We start from the raw sequence: 17,139 nt of genomic DNA on the forward strand, positions 1-17,139 counted from the left end.
ATGCAGATCTATGATCTTGTCCCTGACATCCTTAGAAAGCTCTTTGGTTTTGCCCATGTTGTAGAGGTTAGAGTCAGACTGATTAATTGAGTCTGTGACAGGAGTCTTTTATACAGGTGACCATTTAAGACAGCTGTCTTTAATGCAGGCACCAAGTTGATTTGGAGCGTGTAACTGGTCTGGAGGAGGCTGAACTCTTAATGGTTGGTAGGGGATCAAATACTTATTTCTCTGTGCACAATGCAAATAAATATATATAATTTTGACTATGTGATTTTCTTTTTTTTTTTTTATATAATCTATCTCTCACTGGTAAAATTAACCTAGCCTAAAAATTCTAGACTGTTCATGACTTTGACAATGGGCAAACTTACAAAATCAGCAAGGGATCAAATACTTATTTCCTCCACTGTAGATAGTGCCACAGTGCCCACTGCAGATAGTTCCATTGGCCACATAGTGCCCACTTTTGATAGTGCCACAGTTCCCACTGTATAGTGCCACACACCGTGCCCATGTAGATAGTGCCACAGACCCCCTGTATATCGCACCACACCCCAGATATATAGTGCCACCTCCTGCATATAGTGCCACTCCCGCTGTAGATAGCACCAGCCCCCACCATGTAGATAACACCAGCCCCCCCATGGAGATAGCACCAGCCCCCCCTGTAGATAGCAACAGCCCCCTCCCTTTAGATAGCACCGACCCCGCTGTAGATAACACCAGTCCCCCTGGGAATAGCACCAGCCCCCCTGTAGAGCACTCTGGCCAGTGATTCCACTCCTAGAGGAAGCCCCTGATGGCTTTGTCCATATATGGACAGTGACGTGAGGGGCTCCCTCTAGGAGTCGAATCCCCGGCCAGAGCGATTTGATTGGGGTTGCTGCTCCTAGAGGGAGCTTAGGTGGCGCTATCTACAGGTGGGTTTGCGCTATCTACAGGGGGGGGGGTGTTGTCTGTGCCACTATCTACAGGGGGGGTGTAGGCAGACTTGTGAGTGCATCGCTGCTTACACTGAAGCAGCACTGCACTCATTAAACCCAATTCCAGGCTGTGGACACAATAGAAAGTCTATGACCCCATACACCGCTACATCGGCTTTCCGAGAAAAGCCGAACAGAAAAGAAGCGGCTCAGCGCTCTCACGAGCGCTTCTGCTGCTTCGTTTTAGCAATCGGTTGGTGTCTTATTGCTCAGACCCCCAGCAATCTAAACTGCTGACATGTCACATTGACATGTCAGAAGTTTGTTGAATGTTTAGTTACAATTTAATGAATCTCCACCATTCTGTATATGGGTTAGCAAATGTAAGCCTTCACAAATTTGTTTCACAGATAAATTATTTTTCTCCTACACCTATCTGGCCAAATGTTTTGTTTCATATTCAAATGTTTTTTTTAAATAATCTAAAATAGTATCTTACACAGTATAAATACAAGAGCACAAATAAAATGTTACATTTTTATCTAAATAAAAGCAATAGAAATATATAAAACTGTGTTGATGATTCTGGTTAAACTTACAAAGCAAATACATCACAATGAGCCACTATGAGCTTCAGAGAGCATGTACATTGTGAGGTCAGAGGTTTTTACTTTCCTGAATCCTAGCAACCTAGAGACGCTTCAGTAGTTGTAGCAGCAGAGAAAACAAAGGAGCGGATACAGAAAATTTTCACACTTTTGTGTCCGTTACATAACCATGGAAAACGAGGAGCTGCAGTCTGAATCTACAGTAATTCTCTGTCATCAACCGCATATTTCCTCTCTGTCTGCATTTTCCCATGTTCCTGTGGATAGAAAAATACCTAAACATTTGAGCTATTTCAGTCAGCAAAGTAAGGTAATACATTTAATATGTGGTGTTTGTCTAAACTGAGCAAAGTCTGAGGTTATCTTAATCACATCATTACTGTTCATGGGTATTTTCACTCTGCTGTGTCTTTAGTTATTATATTTCAATTGTAACTATTAAAGGGGTTTTTCTAAAAAGTGTCCCACAGCCTTGATTTGCCTTCCCTAATACCCCCTATTAAACTTCTAACCAGTTTCTGTTTGATTTCCATCGTCACTGCTGCTTTTTCTGTTCGTTTACATCCCTTTCTGTTTGTTTACATCCCATACTGTCTCTTTCCTGTCTTGTAACCCACCATAACCATGATCCCCTTCTGCATCTGAGGAGACGGTTGCATCCCCCCCCCCTTCCTCCAAAGCACCTCAGCTATTTGCATACTGCCACGCCCCTCTATGGTCACAGGAGCGTGTGCCTTTTGCTTGCGCAAAAAACGCGTCGTTTTGCGCGCGCAAAAGGTACATAACTGCTCCGTGTGTCAGCCCCGTATGATGCGTGGCTGCGTGATTTTCGCGCAGCCGCCATCATTATGACACTGTTTTTATGTTTGTAGCACGTGGTGCAAAATTTTCTGTTTTCATTCATACTTTTTACTGCTGTTGCGCGAATCACGTGGGCTGCACGTGATTTTCACGCACCCATTGACTTCAATGGGTGTGTGATGCGCGAACAATGCACAAATATAGGACATGTCGTGAGTTTTACGCAGCGGACTCACGCTGCGTGAAACTCACGGACAGTCTGCACGGCCCCATAGACGAACATAGGTCCGTGCAAGGTGCGTGAAAATCACGCGCGTTGCACGGACGTATTACACGTTCGTCTAAATAAGCCCTTACACAGTAATAATCATCATTATCCTTTGTGCCTCCATCTATCCCTGATCTAAGTACAGGCACCCATCTCCCTCCCCCGCCCCTTTCACAGCCTGATAAATGTTAGGGTATGTTCACACGCAGAGTCAAAAACGTCTCAAAATACGGTGCCGTTTTCAAGAGAAACCAGCTCCTGATTTTCAGACGTTTTTTTGTGCCAATCGCGATTTTCACTGCGTTTTTTGAGGCAGAATTTTCTGCCTGCAAATAACTCTGTGTGAACAGGGCCTTACAGTGAAGCAAATACCAAACACTACTCCAAACAATGGTAAAACGTTTCTTTTTTTACATAATTTACTATAAATGTATGTAAGGCCCCATACACACTAACGTTCTTTTGTGGGTGCAATTCCCCCGAAAATCCACGGGAGAATTGCGGCCCCATTCACTTATATGGGCCCATGCAAAAGACCGTGGTTTCCAAGGCCCAGGACCCTGGACAGCAGAAAGAACGGACATTTCTTAGTACGGCCGTGTTCTGCGGTTTAGGCTCATAGAAAATAATGGACGCGGCCATGTGCACGGCCCGCAATTTGCGGGCGGCTCGCGAGTGACACACCGGGGCCGGCCGACCCGAGGATCACGGCCGTTCACATGGCTACGGTCGTGTGCATGAGGACTTAGTGTGTCTCAATATTTATATACATTTTTAGATATAAAATTTTGTGTGTGTGTATATGTGTATATATATATATATATATATATATATATATATAATTTGGGTGTGTATATATATATATATATATATATATATATATATATATATATATATATACACACACACATACGTATTTATATATTTATATATATATATATATATATATATACACATACAAATTATATATATATATATATATATATATACACACAAATATACATACACACAAAATTATATATATACACTCTCTCTCTCTCTCTCTCTCTCTCTCTCTCTCAACTACAAGTGTGAAGAAGGATGAGAAGGTGTGGACGACGAGATTGTCAGAGGAGGGGGCGTGTTCTGTGATTGATGACGCTCCGTGTCTTTGCTAAGACAGCACTTTCGACTGTGTAAAGACACGGCGCGTCATCAACTACCTTTAGACTCTATTCACACGAGAGGGTCTGAGTGTCGGCCTATAAAAAACGGCGGTTTTGGTCAGTTTTCTCGGCCGTTTTGCATCTGTTCTGTTCCGGGCCATGCTTCCGTTTTTAACCCGTTTTGCACCCGTTTTTTTTCCTTGTCCGTTTTAAAAACGGATGAATTTCATTTGTCAATTTTCTGCCACACACTACCTTCTATAGATACTGCCACAGCCCCCCTGTAGGTAATGCCACACAGCCCTCCTGTAGGTAATGCCACACAGCCCCCCTGTAGGTAATGCCACACAGCCCCCTGTAGGTAATGCCACATAGCCCCCGTGTAGGTAATGCCACACAGCCCCCCTGTAAGCAATGCCACACATCCCCCTTGTAGGCAGTGCCACACAGCCCCCTGTAAGTAATGCCACACAGCCCCCCTGTAAGTAATGCCACACAGCCCCCCTGTAGGTAATGCCACATAGCCCCCCTGTAGGTAATGCCCCATAGCCCCCCTGTAGGTAGTGCCACACAACCCCCCCTGTAGGTAATGCCACACAGCCCCCTGTAAGTAATGCCACACAGCCCCGCCTGTAGGTAGTGCCACACAGCCCCCCTGTAGGCAATGCCACACAGCCCCCCTTGTAGGTAGTGCCACCCCCGCTACTTTCCTGTAGGGGACGGCTCTGGAGAAATCCCTCACTTCACTGTCCATATATGAACAGTGAAGTGAGGTACTTCTCCTGGAGCGGAATCCCCGGCCACATCGGCGGGGATTCCGCTTTAGAAGTCCCTGACGTCACTGTGTCCATATATGGACACAGTGAAGTCAGTGACTTTTCCTGGAGCGGAATCCCCATCCAATTCACCGGTGATTCCGCTTCAGAAGTCCCTGACGTCACTGTGTCCATATATGGACAGTGAAGGCAGGGACTTCTCCTGGAGCGGAATCCCCGGTCAATTCGCTGGTGCTTCCGCTTCAGAAGTCACTGTGTCCATATATGGACACAGTGAAGTCTGTGACTTCTCCTGGAGCAGAATCCCCAATCCCGGGCTTGGGGATTCCGCTCCTACAGTGAGCAAAAAAACACCCTCCTCCTCCTCACATGCGCTTCGGACTGTGAGGAGGAGAAGGAGAGAGCGAGCAACGGCAGACACGGCCGTCACAGTACAAACCGACACCACATATTAAAACTTGCGCATGCGCAATGTAACACGGCTGCTGAAGACGCAGCCATATCATTTAACAGAGCATGCGTGCTAATGTGTCAACCACACATGCTCTAAGCAGATGGGGAAACACGTGGTACAGTTACGTCATTTATGACGTAACCGTACATGTGAAAACCGCAAACCGGAAGTTAGGCGCGAATGGACGGGTATGCACAGGAAGTGCAAATTTTACATGGACAAGCGGTCACGTGACGGAAGAGGGGATACGACGATACATCCAGCTAATCAAACGTAAGTACATTACAAAGTTAAATGTTTTCCATTGTTTAGTTTAATTAAAAGTAATTTTTTGCTTCCGGAAAACCCCTTTAAAGCATTCATAACAACATGCGTTACACAGATCATCAAATTGACATTCATTTGAGGAAGTTATGAAGCGCCGCCAGTGATTGCTTCATACATGCATGGCATGTCATCTCTGAACAGACAAATGCATTACTGTCCTCTCCGCCTTATACAGAAATATCAATTTGTTGCTTTATGGAAGTATAAAACAAAAAATATTTCAATTATTATAACATAAATGGGAACGAGGTGCCTGGTTTGATAATATTTATCACTATAAGGTCCAGTTGACACTAGTATTATGATACCTTCTAGTAACTAGCATGACTGACACATTAGATTTATCTATGTATTTATGCTCATTTTCTGGTGCAAGTACATTGAAAAAATGTAGCACTTAGGCCAAATGACAGGGGTTTCCAGAGTTGCGTAGAACGCACCTCATTTTTGACAGTTTTCCAACACTTTTCGATTTGTGTAGAAAATTGTCAGAAAATAACCCCAGGTCAGACTTAGTTGTTGCATACTGCATGTAGGGGAGGCCGTCCATATGCTGCTGGTACTGACAGAAGGCAGACTCCTTCACTGCTATTGGGCCCATGTTTAGAAGACGGGCCTGACTCTGAACTCCTCCTGATATCCAAGGAAAAAGCCATAGAGTTTTTCTGAAACCACCGCTAGGGGGAGCTCATTGCATAAAGATTTTTTCTTTGAGTTCAAAGGTAGCTGTATAAACTCATTTGCACTGAGCTCCCCCCGAGTGGTGGCTGCAGACAGTTTTAGCATGTACTTTGTAAAGCAGGGGTGCACAACCTTTTTTAGTCTGCGGGCCGCATTGTCATATTGTTTTACTTCAAGGGTCCACAATAAAACATTTATAACATATCCACAGGACCTCTAGGACCCGCACCTGTCTCTAGGACAGGGCCCCCTGACCTCCTTCTGCCGCTGAGCTCTGGCCACTGACTTGACAAGGTGGCTGGGTTTAATGGAAACAGATGAGCGCTCCCTCTTCAAGTCACTGGCTGGAGCCCAGCAACAGAGTTAGAAGGTATGATGGGGGTCAGGAGAGCCCTGTTCTAGAGATAGGTTTGGGTCCCGGAGATCCAGTGAATATGCCATAAATGTTGAAGATTGGAATATCCCTTTAAGCTACTTAAAATGCTAACAGCTTACTGCAGGAAAGCTGTAACCTCTTTGGGCATATATGCATATGTATGTATATATATATATATGTGTGTGTTTGTACCGTATATACATGCACACTATATGGGCAAAAGTATTGGGACACCTACACATTACATCTACGGGAGCTTTTAAGACATCCCATTCCAAATCCATAGGCATTAATATGGAGTTGGTTCCCCTTTGAAGATAAAACAGCTTCAACTCTTTTGGGAAGGATCTCTACAAGATTTTGGAGTGTGTCTGTTGAAGTTTTTGCCCATTGCCCATAAGAGCATTTGTGAGGTCAGACACTGATGTTGCTGGAAAGGGTCTGACTCACAATCTCCGTTCTAATTCATCCCAAAGGTGTTTGATGGGGTTGAGGTCAGGGCTCTGTGTGGGCTAGTCAAGTTCTTCCATACTAAGTTCACCCAACCATGCCTTTATGGACATTGCTCTGTGCAATGTCGCACAGTCATGCTAGAACAGAAAAGGGTGTTCCCCAAACTATGCCAACAAAGTTGGAAGCGTACAATTGTTCAAAATGTCTTACTATACTGAAGCATTAAGATTTCTCTTCACTGGAACTATGGGGCTGAGGACTACCCCAGAAAAACAACCCCATAGCAATAGCATTATAACTCCTCCACCACCAAACTTTACAGTTGCAATAATGCAGTGAGACAGGTAACGATCTCCTGGCATTCGCCAACCCCAGACTCGTCCATCAGACATCCACACCTCCAGAATCCAGTGGCGGCGTTCTTTACAACACTCCTTCTGATGCTTGGCATAGTGATTGGTGATGTAAGGCTTGCATACAGCTGCTCGGCCATGGAATCCCATGCCATAAAGCTCCCGGCGCCCAGTTTTTGTACGATGTTAATGCCAGAGGAGGTTTGAAGCTATGCAGTTAATAAGTGAGCAGAGCATTGGTGACTTTTATGCACTATGCACCTTAGCACTCGATAACCCAACTATGTAACTTTACACGGTCTGCCACTTTGTGGCTGAGTTGCTGCGGTTCCTAATTGCTTCCACTTTGCAACAATACCACACAGTTGATCATGGAATATCTAGGAGGAAAGAAAGTTTACGCACTGACTTACAACGGTCGTATGCTTGTACAGTACCCCGCTGTAATTCAGTGATTTCTTTAGAATTATCCATTCTTTCACAAATGTTTGTTAAGTCAGACTGCATAGCTAGGTGATTGATTTTATACATCTGTGGCAATGGGACTGAGTGAAACACTTGAATTTAATGTTCAAGTGTGTCCTAAAACTTTTGTCCATATAGTGTATATGATTTAACGTTTTCTTCTAGAGCGGTTTCCACCTCTTGGGCTGAATAACATCTGATCCTGCTGGATAATATTTTCTGTGCAGCTTGGAGCTCGCACTATATATTTATCAACTATTATAGGCTGATTTTTTGGGTTCACAGAGGAGCCGACTATCGAGCGGTCAATTTTGAGTTCCGCCAGACAAGAGGGCCCTCCCTAAGGGCCCTGATTTCTAACAATCAGTTTTTGCTTAGTCCTAAGAGCAGCACAAGCTTCCCTCCTTAGTATGGTTACTTCTTTATAATAAACAGAAGGTGGGATGGGCTAGATGTCCAACTAGTACACAGGGCAAAAATGCCTCATTATTGTGCTTTTGCTAGGACTAAGGGAGAAGGGTTTATCCAGGTTCTTAGAATTTTATACAAAATGTCCCTAAAATAAAAGGAAAACCGTACTCTCCTATCCCATCCCTCGGCGATCCAGCGCTGACATCCTCTACATCCTCTGAGAGAGGTAAATGGAGTGAACTCCAAATGTTGATGGTGGGTCTCGCTGGCAGAACACCTCTGTCTAAATTATTCACTCAAAGGTGGGCTATTCCAGACACCTCAGAGATAAAGGTATTTGCTCAGTGAAGGAAGACTACCTTAGAACTTTTGTGGGGATTCCCGATATTCAGGCCTTAATAGCATCTGAAATAGACCAGGCCTTGCTTTTCATTACTGGGACAGCTTTCCCAAACGATAATATTGATCAGACCCTTAAACACATTTAATTTAAAATATCGGATGCGGCGGCTCCTTTGCTCCATGTTTTTGTAAATTCTTTATTTATTTGCTTTTTCCAAACAAAGAACATAGCAATCAGGGGTACAGAAAAAAAATGGGGGTGGACAAGAACACTCCGGTCCAAGATATTGCATCAAACAACTTATACAATTCTATAGGCGGCAATAGAGAAAGAGGAGGGAAAAGGACAAAAAAAAAAAAGGGGGGGATAGGAGGGGGGTCATGTTACCACTATACCACTATACAAATCAAAAATGTCTGAAATTCACTGTTCAGCCGGCCATGACGGTCCAATATTCTGGAGAGTCCTGATAGACAATCCAATGGTACCAAGTCTTGGAGAAGCTGACAGGTCTATTAGTCAACTGAGATGTAAGGTCTTCCATGCGCTTAAGCTCCTCTATTTTATGAAACCAGAGTCGGAGAGAGGCAGGTTCCTTACTCTTCCACAAGACCGGTATACAAGCTCGAGCACTGTTAACTAAGTGTCGAAGAATAGACTTTTTGTATATTGGAAAAGGAATGTCGCTGAGATGAAGCAGCAAAAAGGCCGGAGTAAAATGTATGGTATGGTCAGAGAAAGAGGAGGTTATTCTCCAATATTCCTGCCAGAAATGAGACAACACTGAACAATCCCAGAAGGTATGGAGAAGGGTCCTGTCAGAAGTCACGCAGCGCCAGCAAAGAGATGAGACATTGGGAAACATAACATGAAGTCTAGACGAACATAGTACCATTGAGATAAAAGTTTATAACCTGCCTTTTGGATACGACTAGAAATTGACGACCCATGTGTCAAATCATAAATTCTGTTCAATTTGGAGTCAGAAAGAGATCAATTCAAATCCCGCTCCCACTTGTCCACAAAAGGACGTGGAGGCCGCGTCAAAGGGGAGCCCAACATGGCATAGATAGCGGAAAGGGCATGCCGGACCCGTTCCCGAGCACATAGTTTACAATGGGGTGATGGAGTGGGAAAGGGAGGCAGGGGGTGGAAGGGAGATGAAGAAATGATGGAGTTGATTTGCCCTCCAGAATCCCAAAGGACATGGGTCAAGAGTGGAAGCGAGAGATTCCAGAGTCGGCCAGGAATCTCCTATGAAAAAATGGTTAGCCCGATATCGGCCAGAAGACGCCCATCTCTGAAAAACAGGGTTAGACAGGCTCGGTGTGAAGGAAGGATGGCCCAATATCGGGAGTAACGGGGAAGGATGAGGTAGAAGGTGGGTCCCATTAGAATTTCTGATTATTGCTACTTACCTGCAAACGCCGATGCTGCTGCAGAATCAATTGTAGTCTCTGGTGCCGATGTGTCCTCGCTCGTCCGACACGATGCAGGACCTGGGGCAGGAAGTGAGTGACGTCACAGCGTGATCTCTCGAGAACACGCTGTGTCTGCACTGCCAGAAGCTGGGCGTTGTGAAGAGAAGTGGATGATACTTCTATACACAACGCCCAGCTAGTAAAAGAAGTAAAAACGCCCCGATGTAACGAACACAATACACGCCCAGTTGTACTTTTACTTTAAACACGCCCAGTTGTACTTTAGAAAGCCTCATTTACATAAATATAAAAATGGTCATAACTTGGCCAAAAATGCTCATTTAAAAAAAAAAAAAAAAACGTTACTCTTATCTCCATTGCAGCGCCGATCTGCTGCAATAGGAGATAGGGGTTGCAAAATCTGGTGACAGAGCCTCTTTAAATGCAAGATCCCAGAGTGTCCAAATGAAACTATAGAGACACCCGTAATATCGATCCAAACATCTAGAAGGATAACTCCTCACACTAAAACTGGGTGCCCAGTGAAATAAATAGATAAATGGATCATCTTATTTTAAATTATTACCCCCATTGAGGGCTAAGTGGTGAAGGGAAGACCACTTCACATAAAATAATCTATACACACTAACCATAATCCCAGTATCCATACGCAGTACTACTCATGTCGGCAACCCGGACGTTTAGTCAGAGTGGTGATATTAGGGATCATGTAACTATACGATCCTATATTCAATCTGGGTCAAACCCCAGTCTATGAGATTGTATTAGAACCACAAACCCCAACAATACCAAATATCACACTGCACATGTGCCACACAGCGCAGTGGAAATACATCCAGCTGAATGAGTATAATAAATTTGTCTCAAAATAGAGTAAAAATAGTAGAACACCTGGAGGTAGAGCCCTTATCCAGAATATTACAGGAGTCGTAGGAAATACAAGTTATGTGGACTGTAAAAGGAAGTCCAATTATTTAATCGCATGTGCCGTATGCACAAAGAGACACCAAAACATGAATGGCTTTACATTACAGTATGGTATATAGATTTTCATTACACAGAGGGTACTATATCTCTGATCTTATGATGTTTTTTTTGTTTTTTTTCAAAATCTTTTATTAACATTTTACAATAATGGGTACAGAAAATAAAAGGGGGGAAAGGGATAGGAGGGGTAAGGAAGATAATATGTAAATCAATAAAGAGGCGTCTGAAACAGTTTACATTCCAATGTTTGTCCCATGATGGTTTTATGGTTTTTATATTTCTTTATAATGTTTTCCATAAACTACTAAATTATCAGGCGTGGGTATTTCCCCCTTTTGTTGGTCCCAAAGGGGCTTTGGAAATGCTATATATTTCACTAGTCTACCCAGTTTGGCCTTCCAGACCATGGTACCCAGTGCATCACAACTTAATCCACGGGAACAAGGTTCCCTTTGGCTGAACTACAGACTGTTTGCAGGGAACCGAAAATCTCCTGGTTCAACTTCCACGATCATTGTGGATAGCGGCTCTGATAGGCTCTTCTCCTTCCCGATCTTCTCAAACAATGTTAACCAAGTAATCAACCACTCTTAAAACCCTAGAACTAGCAATAGAAATAAACGTATTATTGCTGAACTTAAGAACTTGTACTCTAATATGATATCTAAAGTTAATCCCCTCTCTCCCAGCTCGATACGGCCCTGGAGTTCCTAACTCAGAAGTTCCTGGCCGGTTTGGCTTGCTAATACCAAATCTTACCGAGCATAAGTTATACCTTAGGTTAATTAAGGGCACTTCTTCTGTAAGACCAATTGTTTCTAAATACTCATGCACATGGGAAATTGATCCCCTATTACAGTTTCTTAGCACCATGACTGAAGTGGACTGTCACCTTAGGAACAAAGACATAAAGCTAGCATTCCTTCTTTCTCTAGCCATTGCAGCAAGTACAGCAGAACTTACTCTTTACCATATTACAGAACCTTGGCTATCTGTCACACTAGGAAGTTTCCATGTAGTTCTTAAAAGGCAGAACAAAAACTTCTCATTTCAATGAGATGACAGTAAAAATAGACCTAGTCAGGGATATAGAGGAACCTTCCTTATGTTTAGTTAATACACTTCAAGAGTATCCTACCCTTTCTCCTCCTTACAGAGCTAAGATTCTGAATCTCTTCATCACTTCCAGACCTCCGTTACGAAAATCATCTGCTAATAAAATTAGAGGCTGGATTTTATTTGCGATGAAAACCGCAGGAATGGGTAGCAATTTATTCAAATCTCACTCTATCAGAGCTGCAGCTTTCTCCAGGGCTGTAGCCAAAGAGATTCCCCTTACATACATTCTCCGAGCAGCTAAATGGTCCTCTAGCAAAATCTTCATCAAGTTCTATTGGCGTCCTTCCAAAACACAATGCCTTGAGTTCCTGAGAGCTACCACCAGGTGTGTGTTACTCTATCCATTACCTGGTGCTAGGTGGCTGCCTCCCCGATGAACAAGCACAGTTTGCAGGAATCTATAACCTGCAAACGGTACCCGATGAACAAGCATAGTTTGAAGGAATCTATAACCTGCAAACGGTATTTGTTGTAGGGTTAAGGACAGCCACCTAGAAACAGTGATCTACCCATTCTCCCTATCTGCCTACTTATTGTCTCTATAATTTAGGTCAGCAAAGAGACAAGGGAGCCATCCGCATCCAAGAAATAGACACTGGTCTTGAAGCTTCACTCCTAGACTGAGATTTAATTCACACTCCCAGGACCCTTCACATATGTATTACTTGTCTTCAATTCCAAGTTCAGTTCCTTCTCTATCAACCATTCCCAGATGATATTAGACTTCATCTAAACCGCTGTTTTGACCTTTTCAATGTTATTAAAGCATTCGAATAGCATTACTCGTCATATTTCCATACTTTATTCAATTCCCACTTGGTCAACAGGGATTTGAACATTGTGAGAAACTAGACATGAGCCGCACATCCACAATATATACGTTGATCTGAGCCGCTAGGCATTATTTAGAAACATGAACATGAGGTTCTTTGTAAACATTTTGATCAACCTGTATAAGCCCACTTGCCACTTCACGGCGAGCTCTTTAAAGTGGGTCCCTGCTCTATCGGCTGCAGCACCGCATGGCGGCCCCTGTTACCGCAGCACCACTCCTGCAGAGGGAGCAACACAGTGGTTCAAGAGCACCCATGCCATCAGACAGTGCCAAGCCTCCTTGGCTCTGGGCCACGTCCCCCCACAAGTGCAGCACCACATCAACAGACACCACCCCACAGCACCACAACATGTGAACAGATGGAATGAGCTCACCTTACCATGCGCCCCCAAGTGGCCAACTGAGAGCCACAAGCAAGAGCAGGAACACTAAGGGTATGTTCACACGGCAGCGTCCGTAACGGCTGAAATTAATTTCAGCCGTCATGGCATGTTGAGGCGCTATTTCGCTGCGTCCATTACGGACGTAAATGGAGCCGTTTTTCCATGGAGTCAATGGAAAACGGCTCCATTTACGTCTGAAGAAGTGACAAGGCACTTCTTTGACGCGAGCGTCTATTTACACGCCGTCTTTTGACAGCGACGCGTAAATATACGCCTCGTGGGAACAGACCAACGTCAAACCCATTGCTTTCAATGGGCAGATGTTTGTCAACGCTTTCAAGCCGTATTTTTGGGCGTAATTCCACGCGTAAAACGCCCGAATTAAGTCCGTAAATAAGCCGTGTGAACATACCCTTATGAGGTCATTCCTTAATTAAAATCAGCTGGGTATTTTTTCAAATGCGTGGACTGCTGGTGCCAAGTAAAACAAAAGAACTGAGGAGGATAGACTATAGAATTTCAATATTGTGAGAAACTAGACATGGACCGCACATCCACAACCGTAAATCGCTCTATGCCATACAAGGGTATTTTTTCTCCTTCCTCTGGATCCGCTGGGTTTTATATATATATATATATATATATATATATATATATATATATATATATATATATATATATATATATATATATAAAAAAAAGATTAAACATGATTTATTTTTTTAACCCATTATGTAACTATGCTAAAAGTAATGATACTAAAGTTCTACTAAACAGATTTACATATCATGAGGCTACTTTCAGACGAGCGTGTCCGATTTGCGTGCATAAAAAACGCAGCGTTTTTTCTACATTTCATGTCCGTGTGCCATCAGTGTGCGTTGCGTATTGGCATCGGTATGCTTTGCATGTAGCATGTGTTTTTCACATTCATGCAAGTACTTCTTTTTTTTAATTTTTATTTCTCTGTATTTCTTTAGTAACTGATACATGAAACACGGACAGCACACGAATATCATCCGTGTGCTGTCCGTGGTTTTCACGCACCCATAGACTTCAATGGGCGACTAGGTGAATAGCTCCATTGAAATTAATAGGTCCATGTGCTGTGAGTTATTTTAACGCACAACACACGAGGAACACGCTCATCTGAATGAGCCCTGAGTGATTTGTTACAAAAAAATTAAAATTGCATTGTGAATCAATTAACCTGTCATCTGTGAATAATGTGAACAATTTGGGTGAGATATTTTTGGCAAAATAGGCTTAATTCTTAGCTTTACTATGTATCACCAGGGGGAATCTAGCAGTACTAAAAATCTAGGTCAAACAGTGCCTTTGAAAGAGTTGCATATTTAATTCAGTAAAAGAAGAGTTCTAAATTATGCATCTAATGTACACAAAAATGGGTAATTTTTCAGTTGAACGATTCATACAGGTATCTTCATTGCTTTGGATCCCTCATATTTCAGAAAAAAAGATTATCTTTTCAGCTGGTTATGCACATTGATATCATGTTTGATGCTTAGACCTGTCAGGTATTGAATAGTAATTTTTAATATGGCAATTCAAGCATTAATCCATCTTTCACTTTGTTATTTATCATGTCATTAATAATTGAACCTTTTTTCCTATTAAAAGGAAGAATATATTTCTGCATATGACTCCATATATAAGAGGTCACCAAACTATAATGAAAAACTTCATAGAGATGACAGAAAGTATGCAAACCACAACGGTCTGGATCTTTATACTGAGGTAATAAGTAGCATTGTAAGAAGAAAAAAATTATCTATTTAGGACATTAGTTTTTTAGCCACAGGGAATTAAGTGAATACATATCAAAATGCAGAGGTGTAACCTAAAGCTACTGTGCCCCAATACAAATCTATAACAGGGCTCCAGCACCTACCATATATAATTTATAATACTAGTGTCTTCTTATGCGGCTGAGGGGCTTTTGGGCCCGGGAGCGACTGCTACTTCTGAACCGCTGTTTCTATGCCCCTGTCAAAATGCAGATCAAAGCTCAAAATGAAGATTTAACAAAGAGTAAGTTTCTATTGAAGACTTACAAAATGATTTTTCTTTAAAAAAAAATTTCTTACCATAACAGAGCTTTTTTAATTAAATGCCCTAATTACACTTAAAGGGTAACTACACTTTTGATAAACTTCTAACATGTCATAGTGACATGTCAGACGTTTTGATCGGTGGGGGTCTGAGTACTGAGACCCCCACCGATCGCTAAAACTAAGCGGCAGAAGCGCTTGGGTGAGCACTGAGCCGCTTAGTTTCTGATTGGCTTTTCTCGGAAAGCCAAGCGAGCGGTGTGCAGACTCATAGACTATGAGTCTCTATTGAGCCCATACACCAATTGCTTGGCTTTCCGAAGCAACGAAGCGGCTCATCGCTTACCCGAGCACTTCTGCCACTTTGTTTTAGCAATCGGTGGGGGTCTCAGTGCTCGGACCCTCACCAATCAAAACTTATGACATGTCTCTATGAGTAATGGTTGCAATGAAAAAGATTCTAGTCTTTCTGCTTGCCTTGACAGATTATACAATTTTGCCACCACCTTCTCCCAGTATACCAATAATACCTTGAAAATAGCATCGCCTTTTCCAAAACTGATTGTTCACATTGTCTAGTGTTTCTCAACCATGGTTCTGTGGAACCTTTGTGTTCCATAAAACCTGATAAAGAGTTGTCACTTTAACAGTAGTGATGAGGTAGCTGTAGGGATACCTCAGGAGGTAAAAAGTCTTGACTTAGTCTAAAGCTTGCCATATAGCTGTCACCCAATTCCACCACAAACATGCATGCTTGGCTCAGGGGAAAGGGGAATAAGCTGTCACCCACGAGCCGCCCGAAAATCGCGGGCCGTGCACATGCCGCGTCCATTGTTTTCTATGAGCCTGGACCGCAGAACACGGCCATAATAAGACATGTCCGTTCTTTCTGCGGTCCAGGCTCCTGGGCCATGCACGGACCATGGAAACCATGGTCGTGTGCATGGGCCCATAGAAATGAATGGGCCCACAATTCTCACGTGCGTGTGCATGGGGACTTACATTACAACTAAATTTTAGTCTGCAATGGTTCCTTAACCTCCAGAAAAAAATGCTCCATGATTGGACACATGATGTGGTTTTGCTTGGCCTCCATTTCATGTAGAGTAGTGGGTTAAGGTTTCTGAGAAACCAAGTCACAAGTCAAATTCCTTTTCACATGCTCTAAGCCCTGGACAGTGGAGGAGGAGTGGTATACAAAATACAAGGGTATGCTTCCAGGGAAATATATAACAGGCTATTTAAAAAAAAAAAAATAGAACAGAATCAAGGAAGAGGAGGGCATTTTAGTAAATTCTGCTGGTATGTTTTTTTTTAACCTTTAGTACTCCCATGTTCACTGGTACTTGTGAATGCTCTTATAGTTGTTTTGTAATGAAGAGAGAAAAAAGTAAACAATATTGAATCAAACTATTTATGTGAAAAGGAGACTGGTTTAATATTCTATTGTTATTTGTATAGGAAGCTGCTCGTCCTGTGCCAGTTCTAAGCTCTTCAGAATATGGAAGACACCTTCAGCGCCATGTGGACAATGTAAACAGAGAACATGTTAGGATTGGGCTGGTACATTTAGACTTTTATCGCAAGAATGGGATTAGTAAATCACTGGAAGAAGGCTATGGCAGTGTGGTTCCGTCGTGAGGTTATCCTGATTAAAACTGCAAATTTAAGATTACTTAATCTTAAATAAATATTTTTAAATATTAATTTATCATTATTGGTTTCAAGTCCTTTTTTAAGTTGTCTTATTTCCACAATAAGAATATCGTTTTTGTAAATGATTATCTTCTATTATGAGGGGGACTTACCAGGACTTAAAATTCACTTCCGGTATTTTAATTTAGCAGATATTTAGGTGACTAAGCAGTTATTTTTAAAATTCTAGTTACTGTGAGGGACTAGTAGCAAATAGCA

The 17,139-nt window shown here is 42.6% G+C and overlaps 1 protein-coding gene across 1 annotated transcript; it reads left to right on the forward strand.

Moving 5' to 3' along the window:
- Nucleotides 1-1,646: 1,646 nt before the first annotated feature.
- Nucleotides 1,647-16,882, forward strand: CFAP90 (cilia and flagella associated protein 90). The gene is made up of 3 exons (XM_075828526.1): nt 1,647-1,844; nt 14,795-14,911; nt 16,687-16,882. The coding sequence occupies exons 1-3, from the start codon at nt 1,704-1,706 to the stop codon at nt 16,864-16,866; spliced, it is 438 nt and encodes a 145-aa protein (XP_075684641.1). The 5' UTR covers nt 1,647-1,703; the 3' UTR covers nt 16,867-16,882.
- Nucleotides 16,883-17,139: the final 257 nt, after the last annotated feature.

The sequence above is a fragment of the Rhinoderma darwinii genome, chromosome 5 (assembly GCF_050947455.1).
Source record: "Rhinoderma darwinii isolate aRhiDar2 chromosome 5, aRhiDar2.hap1, whole genome shotgun sequence".
NCBI classification, from domain to species: domain Eukaryota; kingdom Metazoa; phylum Chordata; class Amphibia; order Anura; family Rhinodermatidae; genus Rhinoderma; species Rhinoderma darwinii.